At 43.7% G+C, this 21,424-nt stretch overlaps 1 protein-coding gene across 5 annotated transcripts in view; it reads left to right on the top strand.

The window, feature by feature from the left end:
* The window catches only part of aff2 (ALF transcription elongation factor 2), a 331,356-nt gene that overhangs the window by 82,506 nt on the left and 227,426 nt on the right, over window positions 1–21,424 (top strand). For all 5 annotated transcript variants that reach the window (XM_062963858.1, XM_062963857.1, XM_062963856.1 and 2 more), the window contains exons 2-3: window positions 5,630–5,750; window positions 13,629–14,519. In XM_062963858.1, coding sequence (XP_062819928.1) covers window positions 5,630–5,750; window positions 13,629–14,519 — 1,012 coding nt within the window. The remainder of the gene's footprint in view (window positions 1–5,629; window positions 5,751–13,628; window positions 14,520–21,424) is intronic.

The raw sequence follows: 21,424 nt of genomic DNA, 5'->3' as shown, positions 1-21,424 counted from the left end.
TTTACATGACGATTCACAACAGTAGCAAAATGACTGTTAGGAAGTAGCAATGAAAATAATGTTATGGTTGGGGGTCACCATGACATGAGGAACTGTATTAAGGGGTCGTGACATTAGGAAGGTTGAGAAGCACTGCCTAGACTGAGGAGATTTGGGGGCAACAAATAAATACATTTCTAAAAATGCAAAAATAATATTTTGAAATTTCTGAACATGATGGAAGTGTCTTTGATAGATGTCAGAGGTCATTTTGTGGCACGTTGGAGAGCATTGTTTTTGTACGCCTGGGGGCACACAGACGTGGTAGTCCCGTGGGCCACATTCAGCCCGTGGGCCACACGGCGCTCATGCCTGCCTGAACTAGACAGATGCCCAACTGCTTTGCACCGCCAGCCGTGGGAAGCACGGCTGAACAGGTTGCTTTTCGGTGCAGAGATGTGCCAGTGGGAAAACCAAGCCACCACCTCACTTTCTGCATAAGCATAAAACCCTCAACATGCCACTATTATCGTAATTAATTACAAGTGGTAACAGTTAGCGCTCTGTTTTTGTTCCGTTGAAGAGCGATCCCTTTCAAAGCAGCCATTCATAATAATACACACATCTCCAGTCTTTAGATGTTGCACTTCAACACTTTCAAGTGGAAAAGAAATGTTTAATTTGCTATAATGAATTAAAACTGGGTAGGGGGGTGCGGGTGCGGGAAACAAATATCCGTTAATTGCCTTAGATGTGTTGGTTGCCATCCGCCGAATTAACTTGATACATTTGTCTTCAAAACTAATTTCCGGATGGTAATTTCCTTGTGGATTATTTTGAGGAGGGTCTCCAAACCCTTCCAAACTAATGTTTTTATAAAGATGAGAGAGTGTCTCTACCTTTTTGTACAAATACTCTTTGCAAGTTTAGGGTGTGACGTAACTGGAATAAAGGAGAGCAGACCGAGAGAGTTAGCCAATGAGATACATAATACTAGATCATTATCCTTGTTCGGCAAGGGAGACGGATCTTAAATATGTCCTGGATCGCTCTTCTAAGGTTTTGCAAATGCTTGCAAGGAAGGTTATGGCGACCATTTTTTGGGACAGGAAAAGTGTGCTTCTTGCAAAACCTTAGAAGAGCAATCCAGGACGAGTGTGGGGGAAAGTTGAGCGCATGCACATGCGCAGCTGCAGGAAGGGATACCCGCCTGGTTGAGGACGCAAGCCAAGCGGCAAAGTTTGGTGGGGAAGGACTTTCCAAACTCTTTTATCGCCATGATAAGTGCCTAGATTTCAATGGGGACTATGTTGAGAAGTCGTATTTGGGTCTGGCTTTCAACTGCATGTAAATGTTTTCTCCTATACTTTGTTCATTTTTAATTCCAAAATGTAATCTACTCTCTGGATAGCCCTCGTATTATTAATAACAATAGTATTCTGGGGAAGACCAAAACGTTTTAAAAGTTGGTGGGCTAGAAGGGGTCGAAATGCCCTCCGTGTGTGGCGATTTTCACCCCTCTGGCCCAAAAACTGAGTGGGAGGGGGGGGGAGAGTGAGCCTCGGAAGCCCTCCCATTGCCGCCAATGGTCTCATTTCTTTGTAAGCCAGACAAAAATTCTGTTCATATAGGTGCCCCATTTTTGTTAGCGGGAACAAATATGAAAATGAGACAAAAGAAATGAAACAACACAAAACGAACAGTAATTCCTTACAAAAGCACAACACTACTGGATACTACTTGACAAGCTTTTGGAAGAGGTAGAACTGCAAGTACCCTGGTTGCACAAACGTAGTGATCGAACCTCTACGTTCAGGCAGACCCGGCTCTCCTTCCCCTTGCCCTCCTCCTCCAGACTGATAAATATCCCACCGTGAATAGATCCCCTCTGTGTATCTGGTGGGAGAAGCTTGGATGCCCACATTCTAGTTATTGCTTATCATACTAAACTGGTAAGCTGTAACAAATTTAAGTACACATGTGTGAAATTCATTAGGGAGTCTTGGCACCAGATAAATTACATCCAGGATAAAGGGTGTGGATTAGGAGGCTGTGTTAGAGAGCTACCCTGCGGTGACTCTCAGGAGAAGCTGAAGGCTGGCCGCCCGCCCGCCCATCCGGGGGAGGACCAGGGTGCGATTTCAGCTCCAGTCTTCAACTCCCAGAAATCTTAACAGCTGGTAAACTGGCTGGGATTTCTGAGAGTTGTTGGCCAAAACACTTGGGGAGGGACCCACAGGTTGAGAACCACTGGTGTAAGGACATAAAGTAGCTCTTGGGGTGTTGTGGTTCAGTCTGATGATGATGAAAGGGGATTTGGGTTCCCAGGGAATGTTGTTGATTCAGAAAGACAGGTGGATTCGGGAGCTGCGGATGACTTGGGAAAACAGACGGAACAAGGGAATGTGGAAAGTTCTCAGTTGAGCAAAGATAAGGATGACCTTCTACAGGAGTCTGAGAATTGTCAACAGAGCTCCGATGGTAGTGAGGGGGATGAATGTTCGTTAGACAGGGATTCCAGGTTAAAGTTCAAAACAGGCCTTCCTTGCTCTGTGAGAATTGCAGACAGACGCGGGGAAACAAGAGTGTGCAGGAATGTGTTTATGTCTTGCAAGGAGGGTTAAAAGAGTTGTAATTTGGGAAAGATTCCAGTCAGAGCCACCTCACTTTTGGAGAATCAACTCTTGCCTTGTTTTCAGTTCAAGCCTCGTCTCATGCCTAGAATCTGTGTTTGGATTACTTTTGAAGCACATGTATTCATGTTACCTTGGATTGACTGTGCTATTTTTGGGACTTTGGACTAATATCTACGAAATCATTGCACTGTGTTTAACGATTGCACTTGCAATTGGCTTTTAATTATTTTTCTGCTTTTTAATAAGTTTTGCTATCTTTCTTCAATAAACTGAAAAGACTCAAGCCTGCTGTGCTGGAGTTTGTGTGTTGGAGCAAAGTGACCTCGTGCTGAGGTGCGACATAGAGCAGGTTATAGGGACCGTCATTTCATAGGCCCTGTTCTGAATTCGAAAGCATGGCCTATCTCTGGAGCATGCTCTGGACCGTGCACACCCCTTCCTTCCCCTGACGGAGACACAGCCAGGCGCTTGCAGGATTGGGAGTATTTCCAGTTCCAAGAACCATTTTCCTCTCATTTTTCCTCCAAACTGACGCTGAGACGGGAGTGGGCTCATGAAATTTTGACAGAGTAGAAAAGCTGATTTGAAAGGCTTTGACTGAGTGAAGGATGCAAATAAGCATCCTGATTTTAACCTTAACAACCAACATTTCCATAAGCAGCCTGCGGGAGATGCGGCCGGCCGTGGGTGTTTCCAAACTGAGGCTTCGATCTCTCTTTTGTATCGTGCGCACTGCTGTTTGTGGTCTTGTGTTATGCAAATATTCAACAGATTTAGCACTTGCTGTACATTGAAAAAAGTGGTCATCGTGCAGGTTTCGGTCTGTAACTGTTTAACATCAAAGATAGAACCCTCTATATCAGGGGTCCTCAAACTTTTTAAGTGGAGGGCCGGTGTATGGCCCCTCAGACTGTTGAGGGGCCGAATTACATTTGAAAAAAAAAACCAAACAAATTCCTATGCACATGTCTTATTTGTAGTGCAAAAAAACCCCCACAACATTTATTTATTTACTACATTTATACCCCATCCTCTCTCACCCCGAATGAGACTCAGAGCGGCTTACAAGTTTTATATACATACAATATATTATTAGCATAGCACAATATTAGCATTATATATTACTCTATTGTACTATACCAATATACTGTAATATTATTAGTAATATAACATTTAATATATAATATATAATTAATATTATTATATTCTATTATTATTAGTATTATATTGTATTACATTATAATATTAGTATCAATATTATATGTATACACAATATATTATATTAATTACCATAGCACAATATTAATAAATGAAAGAACAATGCAATATTTAAAAATAAAACAATGTTAACCAACATACAGTAAACCTATCAGGATTTTAATGGGAAGTGTGGGCCTGCTTCTGGCCAATGAGATAGTCAAGTTAAGTAGAATTGTTGTTGTTGTAGTGTGCCTTCAAGTCATTTCAGACTTTGGGCAAGTCTAAGTCTAAAACTGGGGGTGGGGGCCAGGTAAATGACCTTGGAGGGCCGCATCCAGCCCCCGGGCCTTAGGTTGGGGACCCCTGCTCTATATAGACAAAAACATGATTGGTTTTAAAGCTCAGTGATGGGTATTTACTTAAAAGAGGCATTCACTCTGGAGGGAAGATGGAAGCGATAGTAAATGTGTATAAATGGAATATGTACATTGCTTTCCATTTTCTTAATGAACCTACTGTACCATGATTAACTGGATTCAACTGTCTTAAGTGCCGATGTTATTCAACGGTAAAGTGGGAAGGAGCAGGGATGACGGTTTCTTGGAAAGGAGGAAATCCTCGTTTTGGGTCATGATGGATTTTGCATTGGGATCAGCATGGAAGGAAAGGCATGGGCCTGAGGCTGTTAGGGATGGTGGGAGTTGGAGTCCAAAGTGTCTGGAGGGAGGGCCCAGGTTTGCCCATGCTTGGGTCAACCTGAAATTTGTAACTGACCTGATACTAAACACCTCTCCAACTGGAACATGAAATGCCAGTTTCCACATTTTCTTTTTCCTTCTGAAAATGAGAATAGATACATCAAGGGTATGTATGTATGGGTCGAGCGAGGGTTGTGTCTAGGCTTTGAATGCCTTTGGGTTCAAACACAGCTGTCTGCACCCATAGAGCTTTAACGGAGTAGATAAAGAGGTCGGTGTAATTACAAAACTTCAGTAGGTATGACAAGTGGCTAAACCCATAGCTGTGGTCTTAATTAGACGGGGCTTCAAATTAGTGATTGTGGCTTCGGTGAGAAATTGGTGGCTTTCCATGCTGCACGAGCTCCAGCGCCACACGGCTCACAGCTCATTATCCCTCGCTGCGTGAATCTTCCAGTACATGGGCATGCTGAGCTGAAAAGGCAAACGCCGTCAGTGTTTGGTTATCTTCCTGGTGCAGAAAGGGCCCGATGGAGATGAAGTTCATCCCCAGCAGAGATGTGAGGACGTATTGTTCTTTGCTGTACACGTGACTGCGCCTGGCAGGTGAATTCCTGGCACGTGAGACGGGGTCCGCACGGGCTTCCATGTGCGCATGAAATCAAAGCAAGCCACGGCACTCCAGGCAGGTCTCCTTGGATAAGGATAGGGCCTGTTTGGTGTCCCTCTTGGAGATGACTCCTACGGGCCAGGGCTCTGTGCCATGGGCATAGCCTGAAGCTTCTGACAATGGGACCACTCGAGAGCGGCTGAGGGGGGAAAGGAAGGGGCCTGAGGCTGTTGGGAATGGTGGGAGTTGGAGTCCAAAACACCTGGAAGGCCTGATATATAGCCTTTTAAATAAAACAAACTACTATGGAAAGCGGAGTGACCAAGTTGGTGCAAGGAGCAACACAAGAGGATTTGTCCGTCCCTAACGTAAACCAAGAGCTGGGACATTTTCCCATATGAAGATACCTTTATCTTATTGCAATATTGGGGACTTGCCAATTTTTTTTTGTTGTTGTTTGACAGACAGGAAAATAACACGTTCTCTCTCTTTTTCCAAACTTCCAGCCACTATGAACAAGATCGCAATGCTCTTAAGAGGAAGGAATGGGAACGGAGAAACCAAGAAGTTCAGCAGGATGAAGATCTGTTTGCATCTGGCTTTAATCTTTTTGGAGAACCCTACAAGGTAAATAAACACCCGAAGCTCTATTCGGAATTTATTTTAATATGAAGCTGTTTGCTTCCAGTCTTGATCAGACATCATGGCCAGAGAGACAGTGCAAGTCAATGATCAACCAATAGCACTTCAGACCACAGATCTATCTATATATATAAAAGAGTGATGGCATCACGGCGACGCACAAAACAACAAAACTACAGGCCCCCCAACCTCAAAATTTGACAACACAACCCATCATCCACGCCTCTAGGTCGATACAACAAAAAGGAAAGAAAAATAAAGTCCTAATTAGAGAGAGAGGAATAATTGCTTTTATGCAATTGCTGCCAGTTAGAAGGCTAAGCTCCTCCAACTTGGTCTCCTAGCAACCCAATAAAAAATAATAAAAAACACTAAAAAAATTAATACAATAAAATACTATAACAGAAAATAACTAAAAATAATACAAGAAAATAATAAAATATAATAAATAAAAATATAACTTACAATAAAATTAATTAAAAAATGCAAATAACGTCAAATAAAAATTACACAACAATTTTTAACCAATACCACCACCACTTTGCCACAGCAACGCGTGGCCGGGCACAGCTAGTTCCCAATAAACACACACACACACACACACAAAGGGGAGGTGGATTCTCTGAACTTGCAGAAGATGAAGGTTCACCATGTTTCCCAATTTTTAATAATTTTGTAAAATAAAATAGTCAAGACCTGTTTTTTATGGTAAGGGAGAACATACAGGGTTTGATGGATGCACACATGCACCAAACCCTGCAGTCTGAAGTGTATAATTCAGAAATTTACCCAAAAAATTAACTAGTTTCACCCCTGCCAAATATTATCCTGGAGTCTAAGGATCTTTTCTCCCCCATTACTTTGGTTAACATGTGAGAATCCATTATTTCCTAACAATATGGATTGTCAAAAAGTAAAGGTGAGTTTTTCCCCTGACGTTAAGTCCAGTCGTGTCTGACTCTGGGGGCTGGTGCTCATCTCAATTTCTTAGCCCAAGAGCCGGCATTGTCCATAGACTCCTCCAAGGTTATATGGCCACTGGCATGACTTCATGGAGCGCCGTTACCTTCCTGTTGGAGCGGTACCTATTGATCTACTCACCAGCTTGGAGTCTTTGGTCCTGTTCTCCAAAACCTTCATGGGATTGTTGAGCTCTTCATCTTCTCATTCTTCCTGCGAGCGCTTCTCTTCCTCTTCCAGCAGCTTCTCGGCCTGGAAGTTCCAGGTGGCTCCGTGCTTTGCCCCCATCTGTATGACTGTTTTGTCTTAATCTGGCAATTCTATGAGAAACCCCGTGACCCGATTCTCAGCTCTCCAAATCATCCAATTACTCAAATCCTCTGGGACTCTATCCAGTGGGTCCGTGTCTCTGTTATTCTGGATCGCCGCTCTCTTCTTCGTCTGCGGTGCCGATTGTCAGAATGTCCAACGGCTCCGTTGCATGAATTCAGTTGAGGCCCTTTCATGCCAACGCCGGGGTTGCCGCGAAATACTTCAAACTCAAAACTGGAACCCATTCTGCTTCAAGGCAAAGCAAACCTTGCTGTCCTCAGAAAGGATAATAAAAGGGAGAAGAAAGGAAAGAGCGTCAAGCAGAGAATTAGAAGAAGAAGAAGGAACTACAAAGGAGAGGAAAGAGGGAAAGCCAGGTTCTAAAAGAGCGGGAACAAGATATATATGCATAGATAAGTGTTTCTGTATGGGATTGTGATACAATTCTAAGTACAGTAGAGTCTCACTTATCCAACATAAACGGGCTGGCAGAATGTTGGATAAGTGAATATGTTGGATAATAAGGAGAGATTAAGAAAAAGCCTATTAAATATCAAAATAGGTTATGATTTTACAAATTAAGCACCAAAACATCATGTTATACAACAAATTTGACAGAAAAAGTAGTTCAATACACAGTAATGCTATGTAGTAATTACTATATTTATGAATTTGGCAACAAAATATCACAATGTATTGAAAACATTGACTACAAAAATGCGTTGGATAATCCAGAACGTTGGATAAGTGAGACTCTACTGTACATTGATTGGAATCACTTCTATCTCAACACACTCATTAATCTGTTGGATTTTTACGTGGTTTTTAAAGCCAGTTGGCTTGGAAAGAGGTCCCGGGCAATAGATATGAAATGTGCCCAGCGTGTCGTGGGAAGTCTGAACGTGGAGCTCTTTTCATGAAAGAAAAACTCCTTTTCCAACACTTTCTGGCCAGAAATAAGAACTCCTCTCCTGACCTGTGGAAACTCCTTCTTCCAAAACGCAGAAGGGAACAAAGGGAACAAAGTGGTTGAAGCTTCATCTTTTAAAAAATCGCTTGAAATTGGGCCTTCTGCCGCAACCGTGGTCATTGCGATGATGGGGAGGGCTTGGAAAACCTATTTACCTATTAAGCAGTAGACCCTCTGGATTGTTTTTAGGATTCATTCAGCACTTTAAGTATTACACCTGCTGTATAATTATCCCTCCCTTATAACTTGATATTGCTTTGCACCTTGGCCTGGATCTTTTGACCCAAATCGGGATTTTAATATTATTGTGTATATTGACTTTTATGACTGTTTTTAATCATGTTGAAGTTTTACTGCTCGGTTTAATGTTTTATCTGACTTGTGCTGTCGTGTCTGGGCATGGCCCCATGTAAGCCGCCCCGAGTCCCTCCAGGGAGATGGCGCGGGATATATGAATAAAATAATAATAATTATTATTATTATTATTGGAAAACCACAACTGGGAAACAGTTTGTCCAAGGAAAATAGTTCTGGGAGCTGAATAAACCTTGGAAAAGGAAGCAGCAAGGCCCTAAAAGCAGGGGCTGTGCCTTTCCCAAGGCTTGGTCTCCACGGCCACTTCCGCAACTTACTCATGTTCTTACTCATTTTGGGTCTGCACCCCATGCGCTGCCAGTAAGTTTCCGCACACAAGTTGAATAGGTAGGAAAAGATTACACCTCCACTTAACCCTCTGGCAAACTAATAATAATAATAATAATCATAATAATAATCATAAATTTTATTCTTATCCCGCCCCATCTCCCCGGAGGGACTCGGGGCGGCTTACATGAGGCCATGCCCAGACACGACAGCACAAGTCAGATAAAACATTAAACCGAGCAGTAAAACTTCAACATGATTAAAAACAGTCATAAAAGTCAATATACACAATAATATTAAAATCCCGATTTGGGTCAAAAGATCCAGGCCAAGGTGCAAAGCAATATCAAGTTATCAGGGAGGGATAATTATACAGCAGGTGTAATACTTAAAGTGCTGAATGAATCCTAAAAACAATCCAGAGGGTCTACTGCTTAATAGGTAAATAACATGATCCCACAAGGATCAGTCAACGAAGGCCTTCTGGAATACCTTAGTAAAAACACAGCACTCATTTGGACATAACATAAAGGTCCCCCCCCCACATCTCCCCAATTTCAGCCCTGATCTTAGTGAGCCAAAGGCTGTGAGAAATCCGCAAAGCGAGAGTCGACCCGTTAGGCGAGGACGGTCTCCGTGGCCACAACCAAGCCGGACCCCCCTCTTCCGTAAACGCTGTCTCAGCAATAAAGCGGAGAGCGACGGGAGGAAAGAAGAACAAGCGAGCGAGTGTTTTTGGCATTTCCATCGCAGTTCCTCAGGGTCCCTTCCGCACAATGGAATCTCCTTGTTTTAATTTTTTTTTTTGGGGGGGGGGGGGAGCCGAGGCTAACTTTGGCTGCCGCCCAAAGGGTTCCTTGTACGGTTTGGGTTTGAAGGAGGCCGGACGGAGACAAAGAGTTTATTCTTGCCTTGAATGGAATGTGTTTTCTCCCTTTTGGGGGCCAATTTGAAAAGAAGTGAACGACTTAAACTAATTCTTTTTACAAAAAAGGAACACAAAGCACTCTTCGCTGTGTACAGTGAATCGTTGCCATACGCAGTTGATTGGATTTCTAAATATTTACTTAATCAAGGAATGAGCAGCTCCTCGACTGAAACTCCTCCAAGGGAACTCTGTGGGGAAAACGGCAGGCGTCTTTTCCCTCCCTTGCGTCATCTTACGCTCCATCCAAAAATGCTGAGATAGGAATATACTAGGCATATTTTTGTGTGTGTCAGGGGCGACTTGAGAAACTGCAAGTCACTTTTGGTGTGAGAGAATTGGCCGTCTGCAAGAACGTTGCCCAGGAGACATTGAACAGGCCCGGGCTGTGGCGCAGGCTGGAGAGCAAGCCAGCTGCAACCACCTGCAATGAATCTGACCAGGAGGTCATGAGTTCGAGGCCCGCTCAGAGCCTATGTTTGTCTGTCTTTGTTCTATGTTAAAAGGCATTGAATGTTTGCCTATATGTGTAATGTGATCCGCCCTGAGTCCCCTTCGGGGTGAGAAAGAAGGGCAGAATAGAAATGCTGTAAATAAATACAGTAGAGTCTCACTTATCCAACATGCGCTTATCCAACGGGCCGGCAGAAGCTTGGATAAGCGAATATCTTGGATAATAAGGAGGGATTAAGGAAAAGCCTATTAAACATCAAATTAGGTTATGATTTTACAAATTAAGCACCAAAACATCATGTTATACAACAAATTTGACAGAAAAAGTAGTTCAATATGCAGTAATGTTATGTTGTAATTACCGTATTTACAAATTTAGCACCAAAATATCACGATATATTGAAAACATTGACTACAAAAATGCGTTGGATAATCCAGAAGCTTGGATAAGCGAAGCTTGGATAAGTGAGACTCTACTGTACTCTGCAAATTCATTTATTAGCATGACCGTTATCGCTTCTCCGGACCGCTTACCAGTTTCCTTCATAAATAACCCTTTGCATGTATGTTGAGGTTGCTGTAGCCAATATTACTGTGGTGAGGCTGTTTCCTTTAGCCATTTCTGAGATGTTTGTTTGTCTCTGAACGGAGGAGTAATGCTGTGGTAAATGTTATTTGTGTACATAGTCTTGATCATTTAAAGATAGGTTGGGGATGGGAGCAGCAGAAGCAAAAACGAGGTGGGAAAGCACTGACGATGAGAAATCACACTCCTCCAAATGAGCCAGCATTTGCTTAGTAATTGCCCCACTTTGCAGAAAATGACGGTGAATCATGATGTGCAGAACGCATCCCGCGCTGCTCCACAAAACGGCCTGGAGAGGAGACCTTGCGAAGACCCACGGGGACACACAGACACCCCACCTGAAGCCATGCCTGACCTTTCTGGCTTTGAAATTGCCAGGCCATTGGGTTGCCAAAGGGTGGAGGTGTGCTGTTATTGGTCTGCGATTACATTCCCATTTTTAAAGGCTTGAGTCAATTGACCTCAGTTTCATCAAACGTAAAGAGTTAAAGCAATCCGTTTCCGAGCACAAACCAACAATGGCTACCAAGTTGGGGCACCTAATAAGACAAATGTTCAGTGTATAGGCACAACGTTGGCTTGTGCGCTCATAATAGGAGCCCCCGGTGGCGCAGTGGGTTAAACCCTTGTGCCGGCAGGACTGCTGGCTCAAAGGTTGGGTTGCTGATCTGAAGGTGGCTGGTTCGAATCCAACCTGAGGGGATCGCGGTTGAGCTCCTTCTCTCAGCTCCAGCTCCATGCGGGGACATGAGGATGGTCAAAACACCAAAACATCCAGGCAGTGTCCCCTGGGCAACGTCCTTGCAGACAGCCAATTCTCTCACACCAGAAGCGACTTGCAGTTCATAATATTCAAACTTCAACAGAGGGAAAGGGATTTCAATAATAATAATAATAATAATAATAATAATAATAATAAAACTTTATTTATATACCGCTCTATTTCCCACATGGGACTCAGGGCGGTTTACAGTCATAAAAGCAAACACAAACATTACATAACAACAATACACATTATTAAACAAAGTAAAATAATACAATTATAACAATAAATCACACTTACATGACCAGATCAAGGGGACGGGAACCATAAAACCAATATATTTAAATGTATCATTTTAGGCTAGGGAAATCTTGTGCAATATATTCAGGCCCAGAAATCGGCGGTAGTCCAATGTAATTACTCAAAAACCTGCCGACACCACCAAAGGGGTTGGAGGCCTCTTTAGAATAAATCCAGACTACATTTAGTTGAGAAAAACCATTCCACGCAATATAGGTAGTCACCTTATTCGCTTATCTCTTGGACGTCATGGCTGAAAAGAAGATTTTGCTTATCTCTTGATCCTAGGACTTTAGAAAATTCAGATTTGTATTGTGCTGTGCTTATTGCCCAGTCTTCGGTATTTTGTGTATATGAGCAAACAATGATATCAGTTTTGTCATAAAAGATGGTAAGTTGTTATTTGCAAAGTGTATATTTGCTGCTGGGAAGTAGAAACATCGAAGAGGGTTGCACCACAAAGGTAACATTTGGAGACACTGGGGAGTGTGAAGCTATTTTTGTTTTCTACGAAGTAAAATAATGTTGCAACAGCATATATATATACAGTAGAGTCTCACTTATCCAACACTTGCTTATCCAACATTCTGGATTATCCAACACATTTTTGTAGTTGATGTTTTCAATAAATCATGATATTTTGGTGCTAAATTCGCATTCGATTATCCATATATATATAGTTGCAGAAGCATATAGCATGTATGTGTGTGTATATATATGTGTGTGTGATATATATATATATATATATATACACACACACACACACACACACACAGACATACAGTAGAGTCTCACTTAACGGGCCGGCAGAATGTTGGATAAGTGAAAATGTTGGATAATAAGTAGGGATTAAGGAAAAGCCTATTAAATGTCAAATTACATTATGATTTTACAAATTAAGCACCAAAACATCATGTTTTACAACAAATCGACAGAAAAAGCAGTTCGATACATGATAATGTTATGTAGTAATTATTGCATTTACGAATTTAGCACCAAAACATTGCAAGGTATTGAAAACATTGACTACTAAAAGGCAGACTGCATTGGATAATACAGAACGTTGGATAAGCGAAGGTTGGATAAGCGAGACTCTACTGTATGTATATACTCGAGTATAAGCCAACCTGAATATAACCCGAGGCACCTAATTTTATCACTAAACTGGGAAATAAATATAAAAATAAATATAGATACTAATAAAATTACATTATTTGAGGCATCAATGAGTTTTAGAGTTTTAGAAAAGCCTTAAAAACATGGCTTTGTGCCCAGGCTTTTAACGAATAAATGATAAAGACGACCCAGATTGTTATATGGATAAAGTTGGAGGATATTGGACGAATGGATTTTAAGCATATGTTTTATGTTTTATATTTTATACTGTATTTAATTGGTTGTAATATATTTTTATATGTTGTTGTTTTTAATGATGTATCGGCATTGAATTGTTGCCAATTGTACGCTGCCCTGAGTCCCTCCGGGTGAGAAGGGCGGGATAGAAATATTGGAAATAAATAAATAAAAATAAATCAATAGGTTAAATGTTTTTGAATGTTTACATAAAATTGTAATTTATGATAATAATAATAAGACTTTAATAAGATAAGACTGTCTAAGTCTGATTACCTATATACTTGAGTATAAGCCGACCCGAACATAAGCCAGCCAGGATCCTCACTCGAGTATAAGCCGAGGGGAGCTTTTTCAGCAATAAAAAAGGGCTGGAAAACTAGGCTTATACTCGAGTATATACAGTATATATATAAATGGCTGGAGTTACACTTAAACTGTACCTGTTCCGACTGGCATACGAATTGAACTCAAGAGCAAACCTGCAGAGCCCCTCTTGCTCGTAACCCGGGGTCGGCTCAAGCCCAGCGCCTCCTTTTCTGGGCCCACGTTGAGAGGAATGTTCCCTCTGAATCCGTGTCTCCTTTCTTGTATTTCAGACGAGCAGGGGCGATGCCCTTGCCAACCGGGTCCAGAACACGCTGGGGAATTACGACGAAATGAAGGACCTGCTGACCAACCACTCCAACCAGAGCCACCTCGTCGGCATCCCCAAGAACTCCGTGCCGCAGACCCCGGTAGACAAAACCGAGCCGGGCTTTTTCCCAGAGCAAAGGAACCGGATGATCCCCCCCCTCCCGGTGGGCGGCCACGCCTCGGCCTCCATGCCTCCCCCGCCTTCCTTGCCGCCGAATCCAGGCTTGCTGCACGGCCACCAGAACGGCAGGAAATCCCGGACGGACTGGCCCCGTGGGAGCCACGGCGCTAATGGTGGCCAGGCCGGCCAGGCCGGGGGTCAGCAGAGCAGGACAAAGCACGGCCCCTCCCACGAGCCCCCCCAAGGCAGGTACGAGGAGCTCTACGCCTGTCCAGGTGAGCAGCATAAGGGCGGGGGCGGGGAGGAGGCCGGCACGACGCCCTCGTCTTCGCTCTCCAGGAGGCACAGCCACCCAAAACCGACCGGGACCGACCTCTCCTATAAAGACACCAGCCATTCCAAATCCCCGGTGGATCTTGAATTCCTGGGCCACGGGCCTGGGTCGCCACTGCCTTCCACCTCCTTGTTGTCGGCCAACAACAGTCTTTCAACCCCGAACTTCCCTCCGGGGCTTCACAGTAAGAGCAGCATGACCCAGCAGAAGCCCACGGCTTACGTCCGGCCGATGGACGGCCAGGACCAGGTTCCCAACGACTCGCCTGAGCTGAAGCCTCCGCTCGAAATGGAAGGTGTGTATGGAAACCAGTCCTTTGCGGCGCTGCTGGAAGGAAAGGCCACCGGACCCAGCTCAAAGAACAAACTACCAAAGCTCACCATTCCTCCCGCGAGTGAAGTAAGTTTGGTTTTCTCCCTTTGTCGTTGTTTCAGTGCGTCACGTTTCTTCAGTGCTTATTGGTCCCACTGCCATCGTGGGCCTGTTTGGCGAGAGCCTTCTTGGTCTCTGTTGTGGTTGTTCTTAGCTTTGGGCATTATCTCTTCCCTTATTTTCTTCTGAGTTGTATTGAGAACTGCATTGGATCCCAGAATGGAAGGAAGGCAGAATAAAAATTTGATTGCTCTGCATTGTTGTATTTCCCAGCACGTGGCCCTGCAAACAGGGGCTGAAGGGTGAGGCATGCATGTGATCCAAAAACCTGAAACTTAGGTCCGATGGTTGGTCCCAAGTAGATGAATCTGTCAATGGGGATTAAGCAGCCTACACTTAGGAAGATTGACTTATATCTGTGCACTTGCTTCCATTGGGACTAATCATGGAAATTAACTTACCGTATATACTTAACCCAACTTGAATATAAGCCGAGGCACCTAATTTTACCACAGAAAACTGGGAAATGTGTCAGAGGTGCTTTGAATGTTATTTTTCTGCTTCTTGGCAGGATGGGGTTGGGCTGGATGGTAGGTAAAGGTAAAGGTTTCCCTTGATGTTAAGTCCAGTCGTGACCGACTCTGGGGGTTGGTGTTCATCTCCATTTCTAAGCCGAAGAGCCGGCATTGTCCATAGACACCTCCAAGGTCATGTGGCCAGCATGACTGCATGGAGCGGTACCTATTGATCTACTCACATTTGCATGTTTTCGAACTGCTGGGTTGGCAGGAGCTAGGGCTTAACAGCGGGCACTCATTCCGCTCCTGGGATTTGAACCTGGGACCTTTTGGTCCGCAAGTTCAGCAGCTCAGCGCTTTAACACACTGCGCCATCAGGGGCCCCCTTCCAACCCTAGGATTCTATTATTCTAGGTCCCGTGCCTCACAAAACTACAAACCCCAGAATTGTGCAGGAGGCAGCAATTGGATTTAGAGTGGACAGGTGCTCTCGTGTGATGAAGTCCTGCATGACATGAGCCATAAATGGCCTTCCCGGGCCACGTTCATGGCCCCTCAGAGTCTCCTGCTCTCTCCAAAAACAGATCTGGGGTCTGTAGAGGAAACGTGGTCCTCTTGTCCCCACAGTTGTCCAACCTTGATATCGGGGTGTCATTTCGCTTTTGAAAGGTTGTTGGTGAAGCAGTTGTGTATTCAGCGCATTCCTCGCCGCCTGAGGTTACCAAACGCCTCTTTCTTTCACGTCGTCGGGTAGTGGTTGTGCTTTCAGGGTGCTTTATGGTGTGTGGTCAGCCTTTCTTCCTCCTTTGAGGATAATGGTCTTGAGCCAATCCTTGGCTTGTCTGCTCTAGAGATGAGCAACAGGGCGAAATCCCTGGCCGGCATTTACTAACATCCCAGAGGGCAACAAAGACGGATGTGTTTTGCAGGAGAGCTTGGAATCGTTTTCTGGGAACGGCATCTGAAAACCGTAAAAAGGCCTGTTTATATCAAGTGGAAGCGGAGGTTCACTCACAGATGGCGTTTTATTAGAAAAATGTATTTATTAATAAGCGTAGCTTTGTACAAGATTGCTTTACAGATGTTTCTGTTTATTTTTACCTTGGGTTAAAAATCTGCTGGAGGAGTCTATTGCAATTTGTCACCCGTATTGTTTGGCAAGGAAGTAATTGCACGCAAAGGAAATAATGAGGTTGCAAAGGCAAATAAATGTGTTCGCTCTCGCTGCTGATTAAAAACAAAACTGAATCCATTAACAAATTTGAATGAGAAGGTTTCATTCAAAATGCGGTGGAACATTGGGTAGGCGTTTACAACGCAGTGCAAGTTGGTTGAGAGCTTTGGTCAAGAGGACTTGGAGCAGAAGGACCGGTTTTGGGGGGGGGGGGGAATACTACTGCTAGTCTGTCAACTCATTCAGGCAAATGGACGTCTTGTAGTCCAGGGATGTCTTGGCCCCTGAACCTTGTGCAAATAGTTGTTATTTATTTGTTTATTTACAGTATTTATATTCTGCCCTTCTTTCTCACCCCGAAGAGGACTCAGGGCAGATTACAATGCACATAGACATGGCAAACGTTCAATGCCATTAGACATATGATACATAGACAGAGGCAATTTAACACTTTCCAGCTTCCAGCTTCATGAGGGTATGCTCGGTTCTGGCCACAGGGGGCGCTGCCACTTCAGCGTCCACTTCTGACACCGAGTCCTTGATGGTAGTACGTCCTCATTCCTTTCCACACACTGCTGGAAGTTTCTATGGTGTCATAAATTAGTTAAATTAGCCTCTCCGCATAAAGCAGTAATAAATAATAATAATAATAATAATAATAATAATAATAATAATAATAATAACTTTATTTTTATACCCCGCCCCATCTCCCCAAAGGGACTTGGGGCGGCTTACATGGGGCCTTGCACGATAAAACAATCAAATATCAAAACACAGTAATAAAACAGTTATCCAATAAAAACATCAATTACAGTAAAAACAATCGTTAAAATCAACATAAAACATACAATATTAACACTGGAGACTAATTCATAGAACCCAGGCAAAGTGCAACATGTGCCGAAATGGGGAAGGTAATTTCACAGTTGAAATGGACAGAGTGCAATATAGCATTGGCAACACCTCGAGAATGGGGCTATTATAAAATGGGCAGTACCTAAATTTTCTACTCAACAGATGCAACTATCTTTCGAACTGCTTAGGTCAACAGCGATAGAGGCTATTAAATGGTCAGGAGCTCAATCCAACCCGTGCTTCTATCTCATGACCTCTCAGTCTGTAGTGATTTATTGCAGTTGGCTACTAACTAGCTGCGCCACAGCCAGGCCCTACCGTATACACATAGCCTGAAGGTCATAGCATGCATTGTGTTTTAATAATCTTAGAATGCTTCCGTCTGGAATAACCCACATATAGTTCAACATTGCACATTATTTGTCTTGTGTATGAATGCATGATATGGATATGCATTCACATTTTGCTGTGCTTTGCGCATGGACCATCTCAGCCACTAAATCACTAAATCCACCTGTAAGAAAACAACAACCAGAATGAGAGATCATTGAAAGCCTTGGAGAAATATAAGAGCTTTGATATCTCACCAACACAAAGGGCGAGTAATTTGCAAAGGAGAGGGAGTTCCGTGGAGTGCCCCAACTCCAAGGCCTCTTCTGAATGCCACCACCTGCGGCACCTCAGAGGTCAGGGAGGTTCTGAGCAGTAACTTCAAAGACGAACTTAACCGTAGGAATGCCTCATATTCATACACTGCAGGTAACCTAGACCCAAGTCATTGACGACGGTGAAGCACAAGACCTGTCCTTTGAAATATAGCGAATGTGGCTGCTCTTTAAGACTGGCAGGGAGGTTCCCCTCTCCGTGATTGCAACTCGGGAAGAGGGATGCCACTCAATTGCATGCAGATCCCTGAACACACAAGAGGTTTAGGGACCACTTGAGTTGCTGATCCACTGGCCGCTGTGCTCAAATCCGCTGCCTCGATGTGCCTTGGTTCACTTAAGCCGCCTTTTTCGGGATCAAATGGTTACAAATGATTTGAGATGCACTAACTCAGCAGGGTGTCATCTTGCACCTTCCACGTGACTGCGGAGGGCAAATTATGAAGCGTTCTGATTAGAGAATAGGCTTGCCAGGGCTGTGAGAACTCACGTGGAGCAATAAAAACTGAAAATATTCAAATGTAGGTGCATGAGATTCAGATATATAAGGTAGACTATGGCAGGCATGGGCAAACCTTTTTGTCTTGGGGTCACATTCAGGGCTCGGCTGGGTGGGCTGGGCCGGGCCAGGAGGGAGCAGGGCTGGGCCCGGGTCATCCTTAGGTGCTCGCCCCATCCTTATGCAGACTGCCCCGATCCTCCTCCCCCAATCCTGGGGTTGACCTCTTGGCATTATGCCGGGAGAAGGACAAGACAGGCAGTGGCTGAGACCTCTGGCATAAGGATGGGGCCGCTCGCACTGTCCTTATCCCGGGGAGGAGGATGAGACACACGGTGGCTGAGAGCTCTCCGGAGGGCTCTCAGCCGCTACGTGCCTTCCTCCTTCATCTTTTGGGCATAATTTATTATTTTATTTATTTATTTCCATCATTTCTATCCCGCTCTTCTCACCCAAAGGGACTCAGGGCGGTTTACAAAATTGGCCGAATTCGATGTCAATATACAACAATTCAAAAGAATAAAACATAAGCAATTAAAAACATTTAAAATGATACAAAATACTTGAGCCATTCATCCACAAAACCCATTCCATAATGGTCCCATTGTTGTTGTCTTGCCATTTTATACTGCATTTTATTGTCCATTCAACTGTGAAATTTTCTTTTTCCATTTTGTAACACTCTGCACTTTGCCTGGGATCTACGAATTAGTTTCCTGTTTTTAACACTGTATCCTGCTTGTTGATTTTAATGATTGTTTTTATTGATGTTGATGTTTTTTACTGGGATAATTGTTTTATTGCTTTGTTACTGTTATTTGTTTGTTTTATTGGGCCAGGCCCCATGTAAGCCGCCCCAAGTCCCTTTGGGGAGATGGGGCGGGGTATAAAAATATAGTTATTATTATATTATTATTATTGTACATAAACCTTAGTCCAGACCGAGTCGAAGCCAACGAAACCTATTCTTTGAATGCTTGCTCGCATAGCCAGGTCATCACTTTCTTTCTAAAACTCAAAAGGGACGGAGCCTGCCGGAGGTCACTAGGGAGGGAGTTCCACAGCCGAGGAGCCACCACTGAGAAGGCCCCGTCTCTCGTCCCAGCCAAACGCACCTGTGAGGCTGGCGGACCGAGAGCAGGGCCTCCCCTGAAGATCTTAAATTACGTGATAGGTCATAGTGAGAGACACATTCGGATAAGTAAGCTGGGCCGGAACCGTTTAGAGCTTTATAGACTAAAGCCAGCACTTTGAATTATGCTCGGTAGCTAATTGGCATCCAGTGGATCTGACGTAACAGAGGAGTAGTGTGCTCCCTGTATGAGGACATTATCAGACCCTGGAAGCTCACGGAATAAAAACAGGCTCACAAAAGGCAAATCCTTGGAAACAGCTTTATTTTCCTTCTTTCCATGGGCTATAGAAAGTAGAACATTGAAATGTCATTGTTCTGCCCATGGCAATTGTTATTTTTAAACCAAAAACTTAACACACAATGGAGTACACAGTGGACACTCTTTGCCACCCGAATATGTGGAATACGGCCTTCTAGTCTTTTCTGCAAGTTCTTGGCGTATCTTCGACTCCCAAGCGTCTCACTGCAGGGAAGGAATGGTCTGAGCTGTCTCCACTACAATTACCCAACAAGACATCATGGAGATGGTTTACCAAAGCAGCGCAGAACAAATCCAGATGCGGTAGCAGTAAACATGCCAATATTACAATCCAGACGTGACATTGTTGCAGCCGAGTTAGCACAGCTAACATGTATCTAATGCAAGATGAAAGAACGATGGGTGTTTGTGCCGGCATTAACTTTGACCCAAAGTAAAACAAAACAAAGGCACAGGAAGGGGTCAATGCTACTTTGTTACAGGGTCAACAGAGAGAGTGATCCTATGTCACTGAATAGCTTTAGCTAGGTTCGGAATGGAGTCGTGGTTGTGCTCCACCTGTTCATTCATGCAAAGCTTGAGTAAACATGGAGGATCACTTTAAATACAGCGAGTGGAACAGGAAGCGTGGTTAACATTTGCTTCCTGCTGCTGTTATTTTTCATACGCTTATCTCCACCGCAGAGCAATGCGAGCTGCCCGCCTCGTGCTTAGCATAGCACTTACTTAGCCATGGCGGTTAAAGTGGTGTCAACTCCATTAGTTCTATTCTATAGTACAGATGCACTCATGAGTATGTGGAGAGATGCACCCATGAGTGTGCTTATGAATGCTTGAGTTGCCTTGTTCTCTCTGAGGACTGAGGTTGCATCTTCTCTGTAGAATTAATGCAGTTTGACATCACTTTAATGGCCATGGTTCAATGGTATGCAATTCTGGGAGCTGGAATTGCACAATGTGTTTAGCCTTCTCTGCCAAAGAGTGCTGGTGCGTCGCCAAACTACAATTCCCACAAATCCAAAGCATGCAGCCCCAAATGCTTATGAACCAAGGACATAAATTCTGCATTACAGCTGCCTGGAAGCAGCTGCTGGAGGCATCTCACACAAATCTATATATATAAAAGAGTGATGGCATCACGGCGACCCACAAAACAACAAAACTACAGGCCCCCCAACCTCGAAATTTGACAACACAACCCATCATCCATGCCTCTAGGTTGATACAACAAAAAGAAAAGAAAAATAAAGTCCTAATTAGAGGGAGAGCAATAATTGTTTTTATCCAATTGCTGCCAGTTAGAGGACTAATCTCTGCCCACTTGGTCTCCTAGCAACCAACTCAGCCCAGGGGACAGGCAGACTTAGGCCTCAGCCTCTTCCACAGATTATCTAATTTGCACTGGATTATATGGCAGTGTAGACTCAAGGCCCTTCCACACAGCTATATAACCCATTTATAATCTTATATTATCTGCTTTGCACTGGATTATCTGGACTCCACACTGCCATATAATCCACTTCAGTGTGCATTTTATACAGCTGTGAAGAAGGGGCCTCATATAATCCAGTTCTAAGCAGATAATATAAGATATAGAATCATAGAATCATAGAATAGTAGAGTTGGAAGAGACCTCATGGGCCATCCAGTCCAACCCCATTCTGCCAAGAAGCAGGAAATCGCATTCAAAGCGATTAATAAAAATACAGAACAATATAATCTCTAAAATCAGGACAGTAAATAAAGAGCAACACTCTGAAACCATAAGCCACAGCAACGCGTGGCCGGGCAAAGCTAGTGATATATAGAAATTTTGGTCAATGGCAA

The sequence above is a fragment of the Anolis carolinensis genome, unplaced genomic scaffold (genome assembly GCF_035594765.1).
Source record: "Anolis carolinensis isolate JA03-04 unplaced genomic scaffold, rAnoCar3.1.pri scaffold_12, whole genome shotgun sequence".
Lineage (NCBI taxonomy): Eukaryota > Metazoa > Chordata > Lepidosauria > Squamata > Dactyloidae > Anolis > Anolis carolinensis.
The sequence above is the reverse complement of the archived record's forward strand: the minus strand, read 5'-3'. Positions and strand labels throughout refer to the sequence as shown.